Below are 18301 nucleotides of genomic sequence, written 5' to 3'. Positions count from 1 at the left end.
CATCACAGCTCTATAGGTTTGGTTTTTTTTCCCTCTGTAGAACAGAAGTGGGAAGACCTTTGGGGATAAATATTTGGAATTATCTTCATTTATAATATAGGCAAGAAGGTAATTGTGTCTATCACAGCTCTCAGAGAGAATTCCACAGACAAAGCCTGTTGACTCATTTGGGTTCTTGATTTAATTTGGTGAATCACTGTTGTGAACTTGGTTATCTGAATGGGATGAAACAGTAATTTAGATGAAATAATTGCACGTAAAGATCATCTGTAGAAATATGGATTATCTGTAACTTTGTTACCACCCGAAGAGGTGACACTTAGAATTAAGTTAATGATAAGGAAGAAACTGTCAGTGGGATTTGAAAGAGGGAAAACATGTCAGGAAGCTGTTGCTTTTGAGGTTAAGATGAGCCTTAATTCTGAGTGTGTGGATATGAGCTGTCATGTCAGAAGACAGCTCTGTGCTTTTTGATGTTGAAGGCCATCAAACACTATTAGCAAGTTGTATATTAATTAGGGGGCAAACACAGCTAGAAGAAGAAAAGGGGGGCTTCAGTGATAAATAAGACGTTCATTTAAAATTCAGCATGTCTCTTTTCTTTCTTGTTTTAAACTACTCTCAAATTACATTTGCCTTTAGGTCTTAAACCGTTTGGGTTTCTTTTGTCATATGATGTAATATTAGGAATTGGCTCTTTTTAAATTAACACTTTTTAAAAAAAGAAAATGAAATGCAACATGTTTAGAAAGCTAGATGTTTAGAATTGAAATGTAAAATTCTAAATATTTAAGATTCAAACTCAGAAATAATAGTTCCACTTTAAGGAGTAAGAGTTTTTATCTTCAGAAGAGAGACCGCTAACCTCTGCTGGTTGAGCAAACACACCAGCATGGGGAGCCGTTAGGGGCTGTGGTGTAAGTGGGCCATCCCTGTGTACCATTTAACTTGGAGCACAGTTCACAAGGGAGCAGATAGGAATTATCCTGGCAGATCAGACAGGCTTGAGCAAGCTCTCTGCCATCCATCATGGAAGGGTGATAGTAACTAGAGCCTAGATGCCAGCTGGAGAAGTTATCTTGGGAGGGTACAGATTCGTTCCATGGAGTTCTCAAGAAAGGGAAGGACATTTGTCAGCTCTTGGTGGGACCACTGCCCCATCCACAGTAGTTAACTATTGAGACAGTTAACTTACCTGAGTTCTGATGGGAAGGTCTCCAAGGGTGAGAACTCGAGGGAAGTCTGGTCATTGGAGCTCACATCCAAAATGAGCGTCCAGTCATGAGGAGCAGAACAGAGTGAGTCCTGCCCTTCATTATTTGAGATGCTGGCAAAGAACTCCAGTCTCACATCAGTTGTCCGGAAAATGCTGGGTCTTCGTCATGTGCGGGGCAAGGTGCTTGAAGCTTTGTATGTTTTGTTTCATTTCTCGCTAGGAAGGAGGTGTTGTATGTACCCTCTCCTCCATTCTATACATAGATAAACTGAAGCCTAAGGAAGTTAAAGGGAAACAATGAAAGAGTGAGAAAGGGAAGGAAAGGGAAAAAAAGACACTCGTGAAGTGTCATACAATCAATAGAGCCAATATATGCGTCAAGGTATTAGACTCCAAAGCCAGCCTTTGAACCCCCCTAGATTATGCTATACAGAGCTGTATTTTATTCCATTATTTCATTTTAAACAGGAAAACAACTTAGGACCACTATGAGAAAATAGGCAAGCAAGGGCGTAACTCAACCCATAAGAAGATGTCTGTGGAAGTAAAATTGACGGTAAGGTTAGGAGGCCAGAATGAAGCTAAAACAAACAGGGGCGAATGCAGTGAAAGACAGCAGGTTCTGAGCCTCCAACACGTTGTCACTGTTTCTGAAATACACCAAGTGGTCTGAAGATACACTGGGCACGGTGATCTCAAAAAAGAGCCAGAGAGGATTTGTTAAACGTTGGCTTGACTTCAAAAATTGACTATGAGACTCTCAAATCTTTATTTTGCAATCAGAGAAGCCAGGGCAGTTGGATGCAAATTGGAGGTGACTTCAATCTGAAAACAATGGAACTTGAGAAGAATTTTTGGATGTTAATACCTTTAGCCCAACAATATTAAGACAGTAAATGAGTAAGATAAATGCTTCAGAGAAAGCCTGTGTCACTCACAGGATGCTCAATCCTGTGAAGAATGAAGAGAGAGAGACTGAGCTGGGGACAGGCTGGTTCAGCCAAGAGATCTTTTCCAGCCGAGTATTTCTCCATTTCCGGAAGGGAGCACTCAGGGCCCTTTCCTGATCCCTGCACGGCTTCTTCCCCAGCTGTATTCCTATCAGGGTGCACAGTACATCAGAGAAAGAAACACTTCAGAGCCACCCCCAGGTCCATTGTTAACAGGAAACACACAAAGGGTACCTGACCCACATTTTGGCAGAAATAAGGATGAGGAACGTGGGAGAGACCCCGAAGCTCGGCGTGCACTTTGGCTATTCACACCATGAGGCTTGTTAATGAAAACAAGCCGTTGCCATAGCAACACCAGCAACCCAAAACATCTGACTCTCCTGGGGAACACCCTCTCCCACCCCACCCCAACAGCGAGCTATTACAGGCTTCTTAGAAGCTTCCAAGTGGCAGTCAAAACACTTTCAGTTAGCATGCACTCTCTCCTGCTAGTTCGTCTCCTTATTTTTCTTTTACTTTCACCTCATTTGTCCCAAAGCCATGGTGATGAAAAGTACATGGCTACCCTTGCCCTCCAATGTGCGCAGAAAATTTAGCACGGAGATCAAGAGCTCAAGCTCTGCCTTTAAAGTGTCTGGTTTCAAATCCTGACCCTTGCCCACCTGTGCAACTTTCCCGTCATTTAGAAAACAGGGGTGTTGGCAGAATCTCCTTCCTGGGGTTATTGGAAAGATTAAACGAGAGCATACTTGGGGAGTGCTCAGCACAGGGCCTGCCACAGAGTAAGTGAGTAAGAAATGCTCAGTACTGCTAATCTCATGTTGTTGCCTAAGAGGCTGCCTTACTATATCGAGTTTGGCAAATGTTAGGTCCTGGCAACTTGAAGCTGAAGGACTGCCTGTAGTAAATGATTGTCTTCTCTGTCCATGGAATTCTCCAGGCAAGAATACTGGAGTGGGTTGCCGTTTTCTTCTCCAGGGGGTCTTCCCAACCCAGGGATTGAACCTGGGTCTCCTGCATTGCAGGCAGATTCATTACCACTGAGCCACCAGGAAAGCCCAGTTATCCCACAGAGAGGGTTACTGGCTCAGCTTTCTGAAGCGGTCGCATCTTTCTTTATAGGAAGGCTGCACTTTGGTGGTGTCCCTTGTACATTTTGATTGGCAGATTGATCCAGGAGTTGGATTTTGGGAGTCCTGTTATTACATGAATCCTTTCTTTGGTAATATATTCAGATGTGGGGATTCTATCATCTTGAGATACTCCTGTGATTGGAAAATTGTCACTCGAGGAGGAAAGTGCTTGTACAAGGAGGGAGGGCCAGAAGGGTCAAGCCTGCTCGCCTCCGCTGTGCCCTGTGCATTTTCTCCACCCCCTGCCACCCATATGTCTCAGAGATGTCAGGGACCCTGGTGAGAACGACTGATCCCACCCCTCCAGTGGATTCTTACTGTCAAAGCAGGTCCAAGCACTGCCTGCCTCAAGGTGACCAGGTGGGCTTGCTTTCCTTGTTTCAGATGTGAGGTCCATAGTGATACAATATCCTTGTTTTTAGAGGGGGTTTTAGGGACTCAGTTATACTCACATCAGGATCCCGAAATATCAGCAGAAACAGTATTCCTAACACAGATCTATAAATCATCTTCTCTAAGAAATAGCAGCATGGAAGGAAGAAGCCTTCTAAGACCAGGCCTTTGGTGTCTTTGCAGAGCTTTCCAGAACATACCAAGGAGGGGTTGGGGGGCCATTAATCCCAGTTCATGCATTTCCCCCATCTTCCATCACCATCCCTCCCTCTCAGGGTTCTCTCAGTCTGTGTTACAAAGTCCACTTTATACTTTCCCTGGTGGCAGACCACGGACCTTAACTCAGTGACCTTCCATGTGGTTAAGCTCAAATCATGTAATTAACATGAGTCAAGTATCCACAAACTGAGTAGTTGCTTGCAAATAATAAATTCTCATTCCCACAACAAATATTTATGCCTACTCTGTACCTGTGCAAAACGGTGGGCACTGTATGTGGTAAAAAAAGAAGCCCTCTGACGGCAGAGGCCATAACTAAAGGTAATGAGCGAGATCGACATGATGATGAAACCAACAAGTACGGCATTTTTCATTTTATTCGTGAAGGAGAAAGCAGGATTAATGCCAGGAGAGAAAACAGAAAGTCACCAACTCTGGAGGAAGAGAACAGGCAAGACTTCTTTGAGGAGGTGATATTTAAGCCAAGACTGAAGGAGGGAAGAAAAATGAAACGGGGGATGAGGGCACGCTTCTCAGGTCAAGGAAGCAGCAAGGACAAGGATCCTGAGGCAGTGACATGTTCCTGTCCTGTGAGTGACGGCGGACAGTAAGTGATGCAGGAAAGGCAGGCAGGGACGAGATCCCGAGGCCCTGGGAGCGGTGACTCCATTCTTTGCAGATGCTGACGCCAAAAGAAGGGTAGTGACCATTCAGACTGTATTCTTCACAGATCTCTGTGGCCACTGGGTGCCCAGTGGATTTGAAGATGGTCGAAGGAAGGCAGGTCGAAGGCAGGAAACCCAAAGGTGAGGCCACGGCAGGAGTCCAGGCGAGCACGGGTGGTGACTGGATGTTGCTAGGGTGGTGGCCGTGGAGATGGAATGTGCTCGATAGTGTTGTCGGGGACAAGGAGGAAAAAGAAGCCCCCAGGTGCACTTTCAAGGCTGACGGCACAGTTCGTTCTCGTTGACCTTTCTTCCTCGGTTATATTTTCCCTTATTCAGAAAAGTTACAAGTCTTTCTCTTTTTAATCAGCTTAAGTCTTTAGGCAAGTATAGGGACTTCAGCCAGTCGTGATTCGGAAGCCACGGTCTGAAATCTTACATGACATTCTTTCTTTTACAGCCTACCAGGACTTCCTCTGAAAGCATTTACTCTCGACCAGGCTCCAGCATCCCTGGCTCCCCGGGTCATACTATCTATGTAAGTATCCGCTTCTGGAAGAGATACTTCCAGGCCAGGTAAGGTAGCAGATGGTAAGTGTGGACTGGATAATCTGAAAGGGAATAATTCAGAATGCTTTATATTTCTGTTATGAGATCCAATTTTCATTCTTGTAGATCAGCCATCTCAATCCCATTTTCCTCCAGGCGATCGAATGTTTCTGTGGATGTGACCATCAGTATAGAGTGATTGAGCAGATAACCCTATAAAATGCAGTTATGTGATACAGGACTTGAAAAATTATTGCACCTAACTTACATATAGATATTTGGAGATTAATTATATGTTTTATAATTCCAGTACTGAGTGTCCTTAAATTCTGCCACAAAGGTCTTTAAATATTTAGTTTATTAAATATGCAGTTCTTGTTTTTAGCCATCTGGGAAGATTTTTTGACCATCTGTTTGAGCTTTCCCTTCTCTGTCATAAATTTAGGAAATCCTGAAGGTTTGCATTCTTCTCTATTTGATGAATTCTACTTAGACTTTTTCCCAAGCTTTTGGTGACTTTTTTTGAAAATATGAATATCTGGTATAAATGGGCAACTTTATTTTTTAAATTTATTTTATTAACATATAGTTGATGTACAATGTATCTATTTCTACTGTATAGTAAAATAATTTAGTTGTACATATGTACACATATCACTTTTCATATTCTTTGCCATTATTTCATAGGATATTGAATATAGTTTCCTATACTGTACAGTAAGACCTTCTTGTTTATCCATTCTACATAAGAAATTTTGCATCTGTTAGTCTCAAACTCCTAATTCTTCCCACCCCAATCTCCCTCCCTCTAGGCAATCACAATTCTGTTCTCCATGTCTGTGAGTCTTAAACAGGCAACTTTATAAACAGTGTGACCATGCTAAGCAAAGTATTTTGGGATTTGTTTATTTTTAAGATTTTCAGTCTTAAATAAGACATGAGATGCACTAACCACAGTTCCCCAAAGATAAGATGGCAGAATGATTTTTCTTTCTGTTTAACTTTGGCAGGCAAAAGTGGACAATGAAATCCTGGATTACAAGGATTTAGCAGCCATTCCCAAGGTCAAGGCAATTTATGACATTGAACGTCCAGATCTTATTACCTATGAGCCTTTCTACTCTTCGGGCTATGATGACAAGCAGGAGAGGCAGAGCCTGGGAGAGGTAATACATTCCCAGAAGTCGTGAATGGCACTTCTTTCTTTTTTGCCACCTGTATAAAAACTACTGATCAGAGTCAAGATGAGTCAGAGAGTCCTTCTCATTGCTCACTGTTCGCAGGCTTCTGTAGCAGGTGCATTGAGGTAGTCAGAAGCCTATTGCACCATCCCCTCCCCGTGGCAGGTGTGGAGAGGTGGGGAAGCAGACCAACCATAGGAAACAACAGTGCAGGAGGAGTGAGTATCAGGACCAAGCCGGAGGGTAGAGGAGCTGACTTGCTGGGAAGGGAGCCGAAACCGGGGAGAGTCTGTGAGCAGAGGGGATCGGGGGAAGGGTCCTCTGGGGTGAGGGGGTAGCCTTGGGGCGAGCTGAAATATATTCATGGGGATCGTGAGGAAAGAGAGCACACCCCCTAAATTTTGACAACTGTGTCTTCCAGCATCGTAAGGTAATTAGTATATGCAAGAAAAGAATGCATAGGGCCACAGTACAGCACAGTGGTATGAGATGGGCTTCTGGAATCGAGTTACCTGGGCTTAACCCAGGGACTCCACTCACTAGTTATGTGGCTTTGACCATGAGACACCCTTTATAATCCTAACTTCTTTGTCTGTAAAGCAGATAATGACAAAATCTATGTATATACCTACATATGTGCGTATATATTTATATATATATGTATCTATCTTTAATTTTTTTTATTTTTCCAGTCTGGGTTTGTATTCCAGAGCATAGCTCCTGGTTGAAATGATCCCTTGGGTGGTCAGTGGTGTCCGTTTACATGTAGTGCCACCTAGTGGTCACATAGCTGTAACTGCATCTGCAGTCTTTGAAGTGCAGGTTGATTGATCGATTGGCTTGGGTGGTTCAGTTGCCTTTGCGGGGCAGAGTTTCACAGAGGATAAGGGGCAAAGGAAGGTTCCTGAACAGAATGCACAGAAGCTGGTCCTACAGGAAGTGAATGAGAATTGCCTAATGTTCAAGCCGTACAAGCAAGAGGAGGCGAGTTGCTTTATGGTGTTATGAGCTTTATGGTGTTATGGCCCCAGATGTTTGAGCTTTGAAGTGAACATTTCTGTGTTTGGAACCAGAATCTGATATTTACTTTCCATATGACTTTGGAAAAATTGCGTATTTCCATTTCCTTATCTGTAAACTCAAGATAATAGGGACACCTACCGTAGGTGTTTTGTGTAAGGATTAAGTGAAGTATTTAGATTCTGGCACATAAGCACTCAACAGTAGCCTAGAATGATGGCCTACAGGTTTCTCTGAGCACAGCGTCTGGACTAGGTGGATGCCCTCCAGTCAGAAATCAGATGTGTTCATGAACCCGTCTCCAACCCATGAAGCTTGCAGCTTAGACAAGTTTGCAAGCTGTTTCGTTATCCTTTCGATCATTAGCACTTCCAAAGAATCCATATACTGCCGTTTTAGAAACACTGGAGAAGTAAGCTTGAAGTTCTGTGTAGCCATCTGTGCCTCCAGAAAACAGATCAGACAGACCACGGGGCTCGAGGAAGTCTGGAGTACAGACAGCCAGCAACTTCTTGTACACTTGGGAAAGAAGGGCAGATTCTGAAGCTGAGAAATCCGCCACTGGCCGTGTTCTTCAGAACACTTCATTTGCATTTCATTTCTATTTGAAAGCTTTTTTGCACTTTTAATTGTGAACATTTCATTCATTCATTTAGGAAATATTCATTGGGTACCTAATATGTGCCAGGAGCTGCTCCAGTTGCTGGGAACACTTAGTTGTAAATGAATGGATTTCTTGCCCTCATGGAGCTTGCAGTGGAAAGGGAGACATATAATAGACAGATACAGAACATAATATTACAGGGTGATATTGCTTTGACAGAAAGTGAAACAGAGTAAGGAGAAAGTACACGGGGGTCCGGGGTGCTGGGTTGCTGCCTTAACTGGGAGGATCACAGAAGGGACTGGGTGGTAATACATTTGAGCAGAGGCCTCACTAAAGATGGGGAGTGCGCCCTGCAGGTGTCGGAGTGGAAAGCACTGCTGGCAGAGGACACAGCACGTGCAAAGGCCCTGAGGTGGGAGAGGGCTTGGTCGGCTGACGGCCTCGAGGAATCCTAGAAAGATGGAAGCCGGAAGGTGAATGGTGATGAGGTCGACAAGGCCTCCTGGGGAAGATGCCACCGAGGCGGTCACCATAACATATTACGTGATTAATTACTGTGGTTATAACTTAGTCAGCAACTGTGCTTACCAAATTCTGTGTTTCAGTAGACACTGTAACTCATTGTGGTAAACCATGAATATAGACAGGAAATAGTTCCAATTTCTCTAACTTAATTACCTAAAAGCATTACAGCATATTTGTCAAAACCCATGGTTATCAGGCAGACACGTGCGCCCCAGTCCCCCAAGGGCTTTGTCATTGTGTACCTGTCTGAGCCCCACTCTCATCTTCTAAATCAGAAGGTGGAGGACAGGCAAGGGTGTTGGCATGTGTGGTTTGAATAGTGTTTCCAGATGATTCTGATAAGAAACTCTAATTAAAGCGAGTTAACATTGTGACTTTCTCTCTTATTCTTCCAGTCTCCAAGGACTCTGTCTCCTACTCCATCAGCGGAAGTAAGTGCCATTTTTGAAAATTTAAATGGGTGGAATTGGAGAATTTCTTGGACCTTTCCTAGACTCACATTTTTGCAAAAGGACATTAAACGAACAGAAAAACTGCACAGGATTATGATGAATGTAGGACTCCTTAGTGTAAGATATGTCTCTAAGACACAGAAGCACATTTCTTTTTAAATGGAGACAAGGAAATAAAACCAGTTGTACCTTGCACCTCTGAATAGTAGGAAAGTGTTTGCAGGGAGTAGAGCCATTTGTCCCTATGTTGGGCTCTTTCTCATCAACCATAATTAATTGATCTGATTCCCAACCTACTAGATTATCTGAAATGGCCAACCGTGGCCATGGTGTTTCTATCAGCAGAGCCATCTTCATGGAAGACCAGCCTTCTTAGTCTAAAATCAATAGTCTTGTCTCCCTTCTCAGGTAGACAGACCGTATAGTGGCTTTTTTCAAGTCCACCAGCCTGTCTGTTCCCTTGGGAATAACCTCCTGAGTGTCTGGATTACATAGAGCGGTCAGTGATTGTTCCATAGTAAGCTATGGGTCCCATGTCAACCCAAACATACTCTTCCCTTCTGTAGCATCCAACACCAAAGACACAGCTCCCAAATGATTTATACTCCCAACCCATTTTATTAAACTTTCTTCAGGAAGGTGGTGATATTGATTTACAAAATGGAACAACACCTTCACACTATAGCCCTGGTCCCAGAAATTCTTGGTTTTGCCCTCATCCACATTGACTTACCTACATGGTGACCAGAAGCCTTAGAAGTACTTCCTGTTGTTCCTGTGTAATTTTTCTCTTGGAGGGTAGCTTTGAAACGAGCAGCCTAAGCTCAGACCCACTCAAATCTGAGCATGCTCCAGCACCCAGGTCCAGCCCAGCACTTTCTTTCACGTAAGCTGTTACAGATAATAACAAAGGGATTGTTTGTTCCAGCATGCTTCTTCTTCTTCTGCGTTTCTTTATGCATCCAGTGAGCAAACTCCTCAGGGGTTAGGTCTATCCCCATCTACGAATAATAATAATAATAAATAAAATCAGTAGTCTTGTCTTAAAGTCAAGTAACTTTCTGGCTAGTCTATATAGAACTGGACTGACCTTAGGTAATCACTGTAATTTGAGATGGTACAATCTCTGTAGTATTGTGATGGTTTATACTGAGCGCTATGAATAATTTCTATGGGCATTTATAACAAATTATGAAGCAGTCATTCTATAATTGACCACTTGCAAGACTGAGGCACACTCTTGCAGGAATTTTGTTTTGTTGTTGTTTCAATTTATTGTTAGAGCCAACTAGGATCAAACCAAAGCTTTTTTGCCTCTTGCTCTTGCATTTCACATACCCATGGTAATTGAGATTTTAATTTAAATCATTTTTGTGCATTTTTTCAAACTTTTATTTTTATTGTGCTAGTAAAAACTTCATAGGACAGCAAACTCCTAAAGTGTGAAACATTCCCTGTACTCGTCTAATTCTTTTACAGTTTTAAGTTATGGTTGTGTGTATGATTTTTTTTTGAACTTTATATGTACAGTATTCTTTAGATTTGGACATGGTGTGATGCTACTGTATTCCATTAAATTGATATGCCATAGCTTAAGTGTGCCCTCCATTTGTTGAGCACATAATGCAAAACTTTGTCTTTATAAATGGTGACATTATAAATATCTGAGGAAATTTTTCCATTTAAAGATCATTTTAAAAAGTATTTTTAGGTTTGCCCTTTAGAGATAGAATTATTGGATTTGAGGCCACCACAAGCTTATTCTCTGGGAAAATCAACTTAGAATGTCCCCAGATCAACATGCATAGATGGTATGAGTAGGTGGTTGGATCCAGGGGTGAGATTAGAGTCAGGAGGCTGTTTCTGAAACAGGTTCCACTGTACGAGCTACACACCTGCCCACAGGTCTCAGCTTCCTGGAACCTTCTGGAACATCCCGCATTTGTGGAGAAGGGAGGGAACACCACATGGTCTACCTTCCTTCTGATGCAGGTCTAATGATACAACCTATGCGAACGCACTTTGTAAAACTGAAAAGCATCGTATAAACATGGTCGTTGGATTATTCCCTCTTTTCCCAGACCTCTGTCAACACTGGAGTTTATCACTTTAACATCTTAAAATCTTGGTAAAGGCAAGGACTACAGGTTTTGAACAAAAGGCGTTACCCCTGGAGTGTTCGTTTGCGTACCTGCTTAAGGAACGTGCCCCTAAAATGTATACAGGAGCGGGTCGCCGGGATAGTTCCTGGGGGACTTGGGTGCAGCTTGACTTCACTTGAGCCTGACAACAGCCTGACCGTGTGTCGTGCACCCGCCGTCTCACGCTTTCTTCCAGGGGTACCAGGATGGGCGGGACCGGATGATCCGCCGGTCCACAAGCCAGGGCTCCATCAGCTCCCCGGTGTACAGCCGTCACAGCTACACTCCAACCACATCCCGCTCTCCTCAGCATTTTCACAGACCCGGTAAGGGCACCTATTCCCTGGATGCACTCCGGATAAACCTCTGTGTTTCTGTGTGATCGTTTCCCCCACCACTGGTAGTGTGTTTAAAAATCTGGCTGCCTGCCAAATCTACCTTCCCTTCTCCCAGGAAAAAAGAAAAATCAAAAACTCCTATCCCATTACAGTTTGTGTTATTTCTTTTCTTAAAATAAGACGCATTTTATGATTATGTTTATTGTGATTTACTGAATCGTTACATTTTGACAGTGGACAACAAAAAGTAAAGGAATTTATTTTTTTAAGACTTGAAGATAATCTCAGCATGTTGAGACTTAAAATGGAGATCTCTGAAAGAAAATATGGTGATGTGCCTTTTAGGCTTACCAGTATCATCTAAAATGCAGTGTCAGTCATTTATGGATGGGTTTGTTATGTTCCCCCATCCAGGCACATGGTATTACTGTGGGTGCTTGGTTAAGAACCCACTAGAAGGAAGTCTCATATGTAAGCATGGGCTGTATTTGGTCAATTTTAAGGTGCCTTCCCACCTAAAAGTTTGAATCAGACTTGGAAAACATACAAGCACTGGAGACGAGCTATGATGGAGACTATTAAGAGTAATGATCTTCATTCAACCTTTATCTCTGCAAAATGTAGTCCTTTTTCATATTAGAGGGTGTCTCCTATGTGGAATACAAAAAGAAGAATCTTATCACAGAAGACAGATAAATAAATTCACAGAAGAAATACATTCACCAAGGAAGATTTTGGCTTTTTAAACAAACTTGGTGATAATGCATGTCTACAAAGACTTCATTTTAAGCCTCTTGCTTTTGTGCAGGCTCATAAGCCCATTCATATGGGAACTTATTTTATAAAATAAAACCAAAGGGATGAACTGAATGTAAAAAGGCTACAATCTTCTCTTTAAAGCCAGAAATTTAGTGCTTGTAGAGGATTAAATTTTTACTCTTAGATCCTTCAATAATATATAGTTTTCTCTAGGCTCCTAAACATTTACTCAGTATTTGTTGAATTCCATTAAAGGAAAATTTTCAGGAAAGGAATTCCTTTTATTTGTCATATACATTTATATCCATTTTATTCCTGGGTTTGGATTTAAGCCCTTATCTGCCTGGGTGACGAGAAATCCTTTATACCACCATCCCTACGTGTGGGCATACCCTAAGGTCACTGAGGCTGCAGCCATGACCTTGTCAGAATGACATGGGGTTGCCGGGAAACTGTCCGAGAGACCACTGGATAGCCAGGGAGTGGTCAGTGAGCGACTTGGTTTCCCAAAAAGGCCATGTCCTCATGGGGCAGTAGAAAGTGTTCCTGTGTTCCCGTCATAGTTCTGATTCCAAGAACCTTCAGAACATTTTGTGCATCCTAAGCACTTCTCCTCCCCTTCCATGATACGTTTTGGACCTGTGTGATGCCAGTTATTAAGATTATTTTTTCAAGGTGGGGGCTCTGCTAGCACAGTCATGGTCAACACAGAGCACCTTGAAGTGTCCAGTCCATAAGTTCTAGTTGCCAGAGAGTCATGCACGTCCCTCGGTCTGGTTTAGCTTAAAGGTCCGTAACTAAGTTTCCAGCTCATCAGTGCCTCCACTGGCCAGTTCTCAGCATCATAGGCAGCTCTTTGCCACCTAGGGGACACAGACAAGGACAAAGTAAAATTAAACTTCTAGTAGAAGTTTACCACTTAAACAGAAAAAAAAGAGAATCTGACCCTGACATATTGGTATTGGGTTAGCCAAAAAGTTCATTTGAGTTTGTCATCTTAGTGTAAAACCCAAATGAACTTTTTTGGCCAGCCCAATAGTTCTTTGCAAGGTTCTTGAAACTTTTAAACATACACGTCAGAGGATTCTGTTTTGTTAGGTGCCTTTTTAAAAACAGCCATGGTTGACTCTAAGTGGCAAGCCTGGTCCCGACTCAGCGGTCGCGGGTGTCATCCTGCCAGAATGTCCTGGTGGCCGTTCCCTTCCACTAAAGCCATTTATCCTCGGAGAGTGACCCTGGACTAACCTGGACCCGTTGGCAGACTCTCCCCACTGTGCCTAACCCCTCGCAGGCGCCTTCTTAACCCTTTTTCCTTCCTCCGTTTTCAGACTCCTGATTAATGTTCTTTATTTTGTTTTTTTTTTCCTTTTCCCTCCCTTGGAACGATGGCGGCGTCCCTGCTCCTGTGTTAATTTCTGCTCTTCTTTTCTGTCTCCACCCTGCCCTGCCCCCGGTCCTTGCTGCACAGAGCTGCTGTCTCCTGGTGTGCAGAGGTCCTTCCTGCGCACCAGCAGCCTCAGCTCCGCCCACAGCGACTCCCGCCCCAACTCCCCATTCCGACACCACTTCCTTCCCCATGTGAAAGGTAAGGAGGCAGGCTTCTCCAGGCAGCACCCTGCAAAGCGGAGATTTATTAGCGCCCTGGGAAGGCTAATAAGGTGCATCTCCAAGAGTCAGCCCCCAGCTTTGGACCTCTCAGCATGCCTGCGTGCGTCATGACTTCACACCCGGCCATGTCTTAGAACTGGCATAGCATCTCTCCTTGGGAGAAATATGTCATTTCTAAGGGCTCTAGATGAAGTAACAGGAAGTACGTTGGAGACCTTAAGATTGCTTCTCTCCTGCTTAGGAAAAAATATATATTATCATTTTGCTTTTCTCTGTGTTAGAAGCAAAATATAATATATATCTGGGGAATTTTCCTGGTTTTGATATGTGATATGGCTCAGCAAAACCCAACGGTATTCAGCAACAAGGATTCCAAAGTTGTCTTCATGATGATAAGCCACGTAACCACTTAGATGTTTGGACAGTACGAAAGACCTAGGCCCACGTAACTGAAATTTCTCTCTTTGAGCCAACTCTTAGGGTGATCTTCCTTTGACTTGTCCTAATGTCTGCATGATGGAGAAGAGGGGCTTTGCCTTCTGTTTTCTGTTCCTGCCCATCTCTGCCCTTCCCTCTGTGTCGTTCCCATTGTTCTCATTGTGCTTCGGTAGCAGTCCTCAATCGGAGTTCTCAGTTCTCCTTACTTGGTGGGGGAGCCAGGAGCCACAGAGGGATCACCAAGGGGCCATAATTTAAAATACTTTGGAGCTCCCAAAAGGATGCTGACTTCTTCCATAGCCTTGATTTTAACCAAAGTGACTGAAGAGAATATTGAGTTAGCCAAAAAGTCCATTTGGATTTTTCATAAACGGTTATGGAAAAACCCAAACAAATTTTTTGACCAACCCAAGAGCTGAAGGAGAGAGTTGCAGGCAAGCACAGATGTTGTCATGGATCTTAAGACAAACCTGAAGGATTCTAACCCTGAGCTCCAAGATCTCACATCACTAACACGTTCTTGAACAGCCTAAGCGTTGTGCTCTTTGACTGAATTTTGTTTGCAGTCTACCCAACCTTTTTACTCATCTGGATTTTTAGGACTCAGTTGTTCAGTCAGTTCAGTTCAGTCGCTCAGTCATGTCCAACTCTGCAACTCCATGGACTGCAGCACGCCAGGCTTCCCTGTCATCACCAGCTCCAGGAGTTTGCTCAAACTCATGTCCACCAAGTCGGGTGATGCCATCCAACCATCTCATCCTCTGTCGTCCCCTTCTCTTCCTGCCTTCAGTCTTTCCCAGCATCAGAGTCTTTTCAAATGAGTCAGTTCTTTGCATCAGATGGCCAAAGTATTGGAGTTTGAGCTTCAGCATCAGTCCTTCCAATGAATACTCAGGACTGATTTCCTTTAGGATTGTCTGGTTTGATCTCCTTGCAGTGCAAGGGACTCTCAAGAGTCTTCTCCAACACCACAGTTCAAAAGCATCAATTGAATTGAGTCTAACTCAGTTGAGTCCTAAAATATAAATTTCCTGCCCTTATCAGTAAGTAGTTACTTTGTGAACATGCTATTTTTTTGTATTTTCTAGGCTGTGAAAATAATATTGCTGATATGCCTATTGAAGACACACACCACTTGCCTTTAGCAAAGACATCTGTCTTTTTCAGCAGTCACAGCACTTTCTAAAATTCTTGACAGGTTATTTGTGCCAGTTTTTCCCAGAGCACAGAGGGCCTCATTCCTGTTCTCCACCCTGAGCTCCATTCAGGGGGTGTTGAAGGTCAGCAGCTGCAGCAGCTCATGGTTTAATCCTTGTAGAGGTAGATGGCAAGTGCCAGTTTGTAGTTGGCAAGGTGAAATGCCCTGGTGTATTATAGGCGGGCTTCCTAGGTGGCACGGTGGTAAAACATTTGCCTGCCAATGCAGGAGACGCGAGCTCAATCCCTGGGTCAGGAAGATCCCTTGGAGAAGGAAAAGGCAACCTATTCCAGTATTCTCACCTGAAAAATCCCATGGACAGAGGAGCCTGGTGGGCTACAGTCCATGTGGTCACAAAGAGTTGGTCGTGAATGAGCACGCACGCCTCCTCATAATGAGTACTCTGCTCTGTGCATCTGTGATTTCCCTCTCAGCATGATGCTCTTTGAACACTTCCGGTTACATCACTCCTCACAGTATCCTGTGATTAAAGTAGCAGGTGGGAGGCTTAGGGGTAGATGAACAGCTGCGGCCGTGGTTAAGTGACCCGGCCAAGGACTCGCAGCTCGGAAGCAGCAGCACCAGGACTAGAGAGACCCCCAACCTTCTCAACCTTCATTCCTATTAGAGGGGTGTTTCAGTATAAATATACTTGAATAATTTTTAAAGCAAATTTTTACTTTCCATCCCTTTTTAACTAGAAAATTTCATCCTCCAGTTCAGTGCAGTTCAGTCACTCAGTCGTATCTGACTCTTTGCGACCCCATGACCTGCAGCACGCCAGGTCCATCACCAACTCCCGGAGTCCACCCAAACCCATGTCCATTAAGTTGGTGATGCCATCTGACCATCTCATCCTATGTCATCCCCTTCTCCTCCTGCCCTCAATCTTTCCCAACATCAAGGTCTTTTCCAATGAGTCAGCTCTTCACATCAGGTTGCCAAAGTATTGGAGTTTCAGCTTCAACATCAGTCCTTCCAATGAACACCCAGGAGATCTCCTTTAGGATGGACTGGTTGGATCTCCTTGCAGTCCAAGGGACTCTCAAGAGTCTTCTCCAACACCACAGTTCAAAAGCATCAATTCTTCTGCGCTCAGCTTTCTTTATAGTCCAACTCTTACATCCATACATGACCACTGGAAAAACCATAGCCTTGACTAGATGGACCTTTGTTGACAAAGTAATGTCTCTGCTTTTTAATATGCTGTCTAGGTTGGTCTTAACTTTTCTTCCAAGGAGTAAACATCTTTTAATTTCATGCTGCAATTTCATTCTTATGGAGGCTAAAACAGTTATTTGAGTCATTTAAATTACAAAATTAACAATGTGTGCTTTTCAATAGAAACACTAAATAGTTATTAAAATTATAGTACTTCAATGTACTTAAATGGTGCCTTATTAAAAATACAGATATGCATTCTTTTCTGTTTTCAGTCTGAATTCAAAGTATACAGTCAAATAGTATAGGTTTAAATCCTAAAAAGCCTTGGCTTGTCTCATACTTATACTTTAAAAATATCTGATAGTTTCTTTCCCATTTTCTTTAAACTGGATATATGTCTACAGTTTGTTCAGGTGAAATAGTTTATGTATTTCAGATATAAAATATGAAGTACCTAACAGTATATGCTTAGTTATAAAAGCTTTTTGCTATACTGCAAAACCAATCGTGCAGAATTTGTATATTAAAGATATTGCTTTAAAGTTTAGTCTAGTTGAATAGCTAAATGCAGATTCTCTAAGGAATTATATCTTTCTTATTCTGAAACACATGTATCTACATGGAAGTCCTCTCCAGCACAGAGGAACTTATGACCATGGAGAAACACATCTAAGATATCTTTAAAGGAGCAAAATCTCCCAGCGTTTTCCATGGCTCTTCATTTGAACATTCACTCTGTATCTTGGAGTTTGTTCTGTAATCTCCAGGAAATTATTTTTAAAACAAATACAAACCAAGGCACTTGAGGACTCTAGGGTAGGATGTCCATCTCAGGAAGATGTAGCTGAAAGCAGGAGTCCTCTTGCCACTCTGGCAGCCATAAGCCCTCGTTCCACTGCCCTAGTTTAATTCTTAGCCCTTATTTCAGACTTAAGTGGCCCAGGCCCCCAGGGTCCACTGAGCTGAGGACGCCTGCATGGGTGTAGAGCCTAGATGCACATCACCAGCTGTCTCTCTCTCTCATTGGCTTCCCCATCTACTTTCCGTAATGCCCTTCTTGTTTCTCATTGTGTTTTTATTTCTGTTCTCTGACCTTCCTTGCAGTTTCATTTTATATCAGTATGTCATTGTTGGGCCATCTGGACAAGTGCTTGCCTATTTGGAGAAACTGTTTTCACCTTGTTTGGGGCTTTGTGGGCTTCCCCTGTGGCTCAGCTGGTAAACAATCTGCCTGCAATGCTAGAGACCTGCGTTTAATCCCTGAGTTGGGAAGATGCCCTGGAAAAGGGAAAGGCTACCCACTCAAGTATTCTGGCCTGGAGAATTCCATGGACTGTATAGTTCATGGGGTGGCAAAGAGTCGGATACGACTGAGCGACTTTCACTTTCACTTAGGCTTTATACTGTTTGCAGAGTTTCTCTTCCTTTCTCTTTGAAATACTATTAGACATTACTTTCTGTGTCTGTGAATCAGGCTTGCAAACAGGAGAGCTACATATATTAAATCTCATTTAAAGGAATCTTCCCTGTTTTGCCATAGATATGAGTTGCTATGATGCAAATATGTATTTGACACTTGCTGAAGGAAACGCTCACACTTCCTGAAGCTTTAGACAAGAACCAGTAATCTTTAAATTCTGTCATGAAATTCTAGAAGCTGCCAATTTTTAAGGTCCCCTTGGCATTTATATTTTAGGACATAAGCACTTAGAGTTTGGAAGCTAAGTGGTAGGCCAGCAGAC

The 18301-nt window shown here is 43.1% G+C and overlaps 1 protein-coding gene across 6 annotated transcripts in view; it reads left to right on the top strand.

Moving 5' to 3' along the window:
• The window catches only part of ABLIM1 (actin binding LIM protein 1), a 330589-nt gene that overhangs the window by 287399 nt on the left and 24889 nt on the right, over positions 1-18301 (top strand). For all 6 annotated transcript variants that reach the window (XM_055560660.1, XM_055560661.1, XM_055560659.1 and 3 more), the window contains 4 exons: positions 5040-5117; positions 6139-6294; positions 8857-8892; positions 11251-11380. In XM_055560660.1, coding sequence (XP_055416635.1) covers positions 5040-5117; positions 6139-6294; positions 8857-8892; positions 11251-11380 — 400 coding nt within the window. The remainder of the gene's footprint in view (positions 1-5039; positions 5118-6138; positions 6295-8856; positions 8893-11250; positions 11381-18301) is intronic.

The sequence above is a fragment of the Bubalus kerabau genome, chromosome 22 (genome assembly GCF_029407905.1).
Source record: "Bubalus kerabau isolate K-KA32 ecotype Philippines breed swamp buffalo chromosome 22, PCC_UOA_SB_1v2, whole genome shotgun sequence".
In the NCBI taxonomy this organism is placed as follows: Eukaryota; Metazoa; Chordata; class Mammalia; order Artiodactyla; family Bovidae; genus Bubalus; species Bubalus kerabau.
This window is presented reverse-complemented; position numbering and strand designations above follow the sequence as displayed.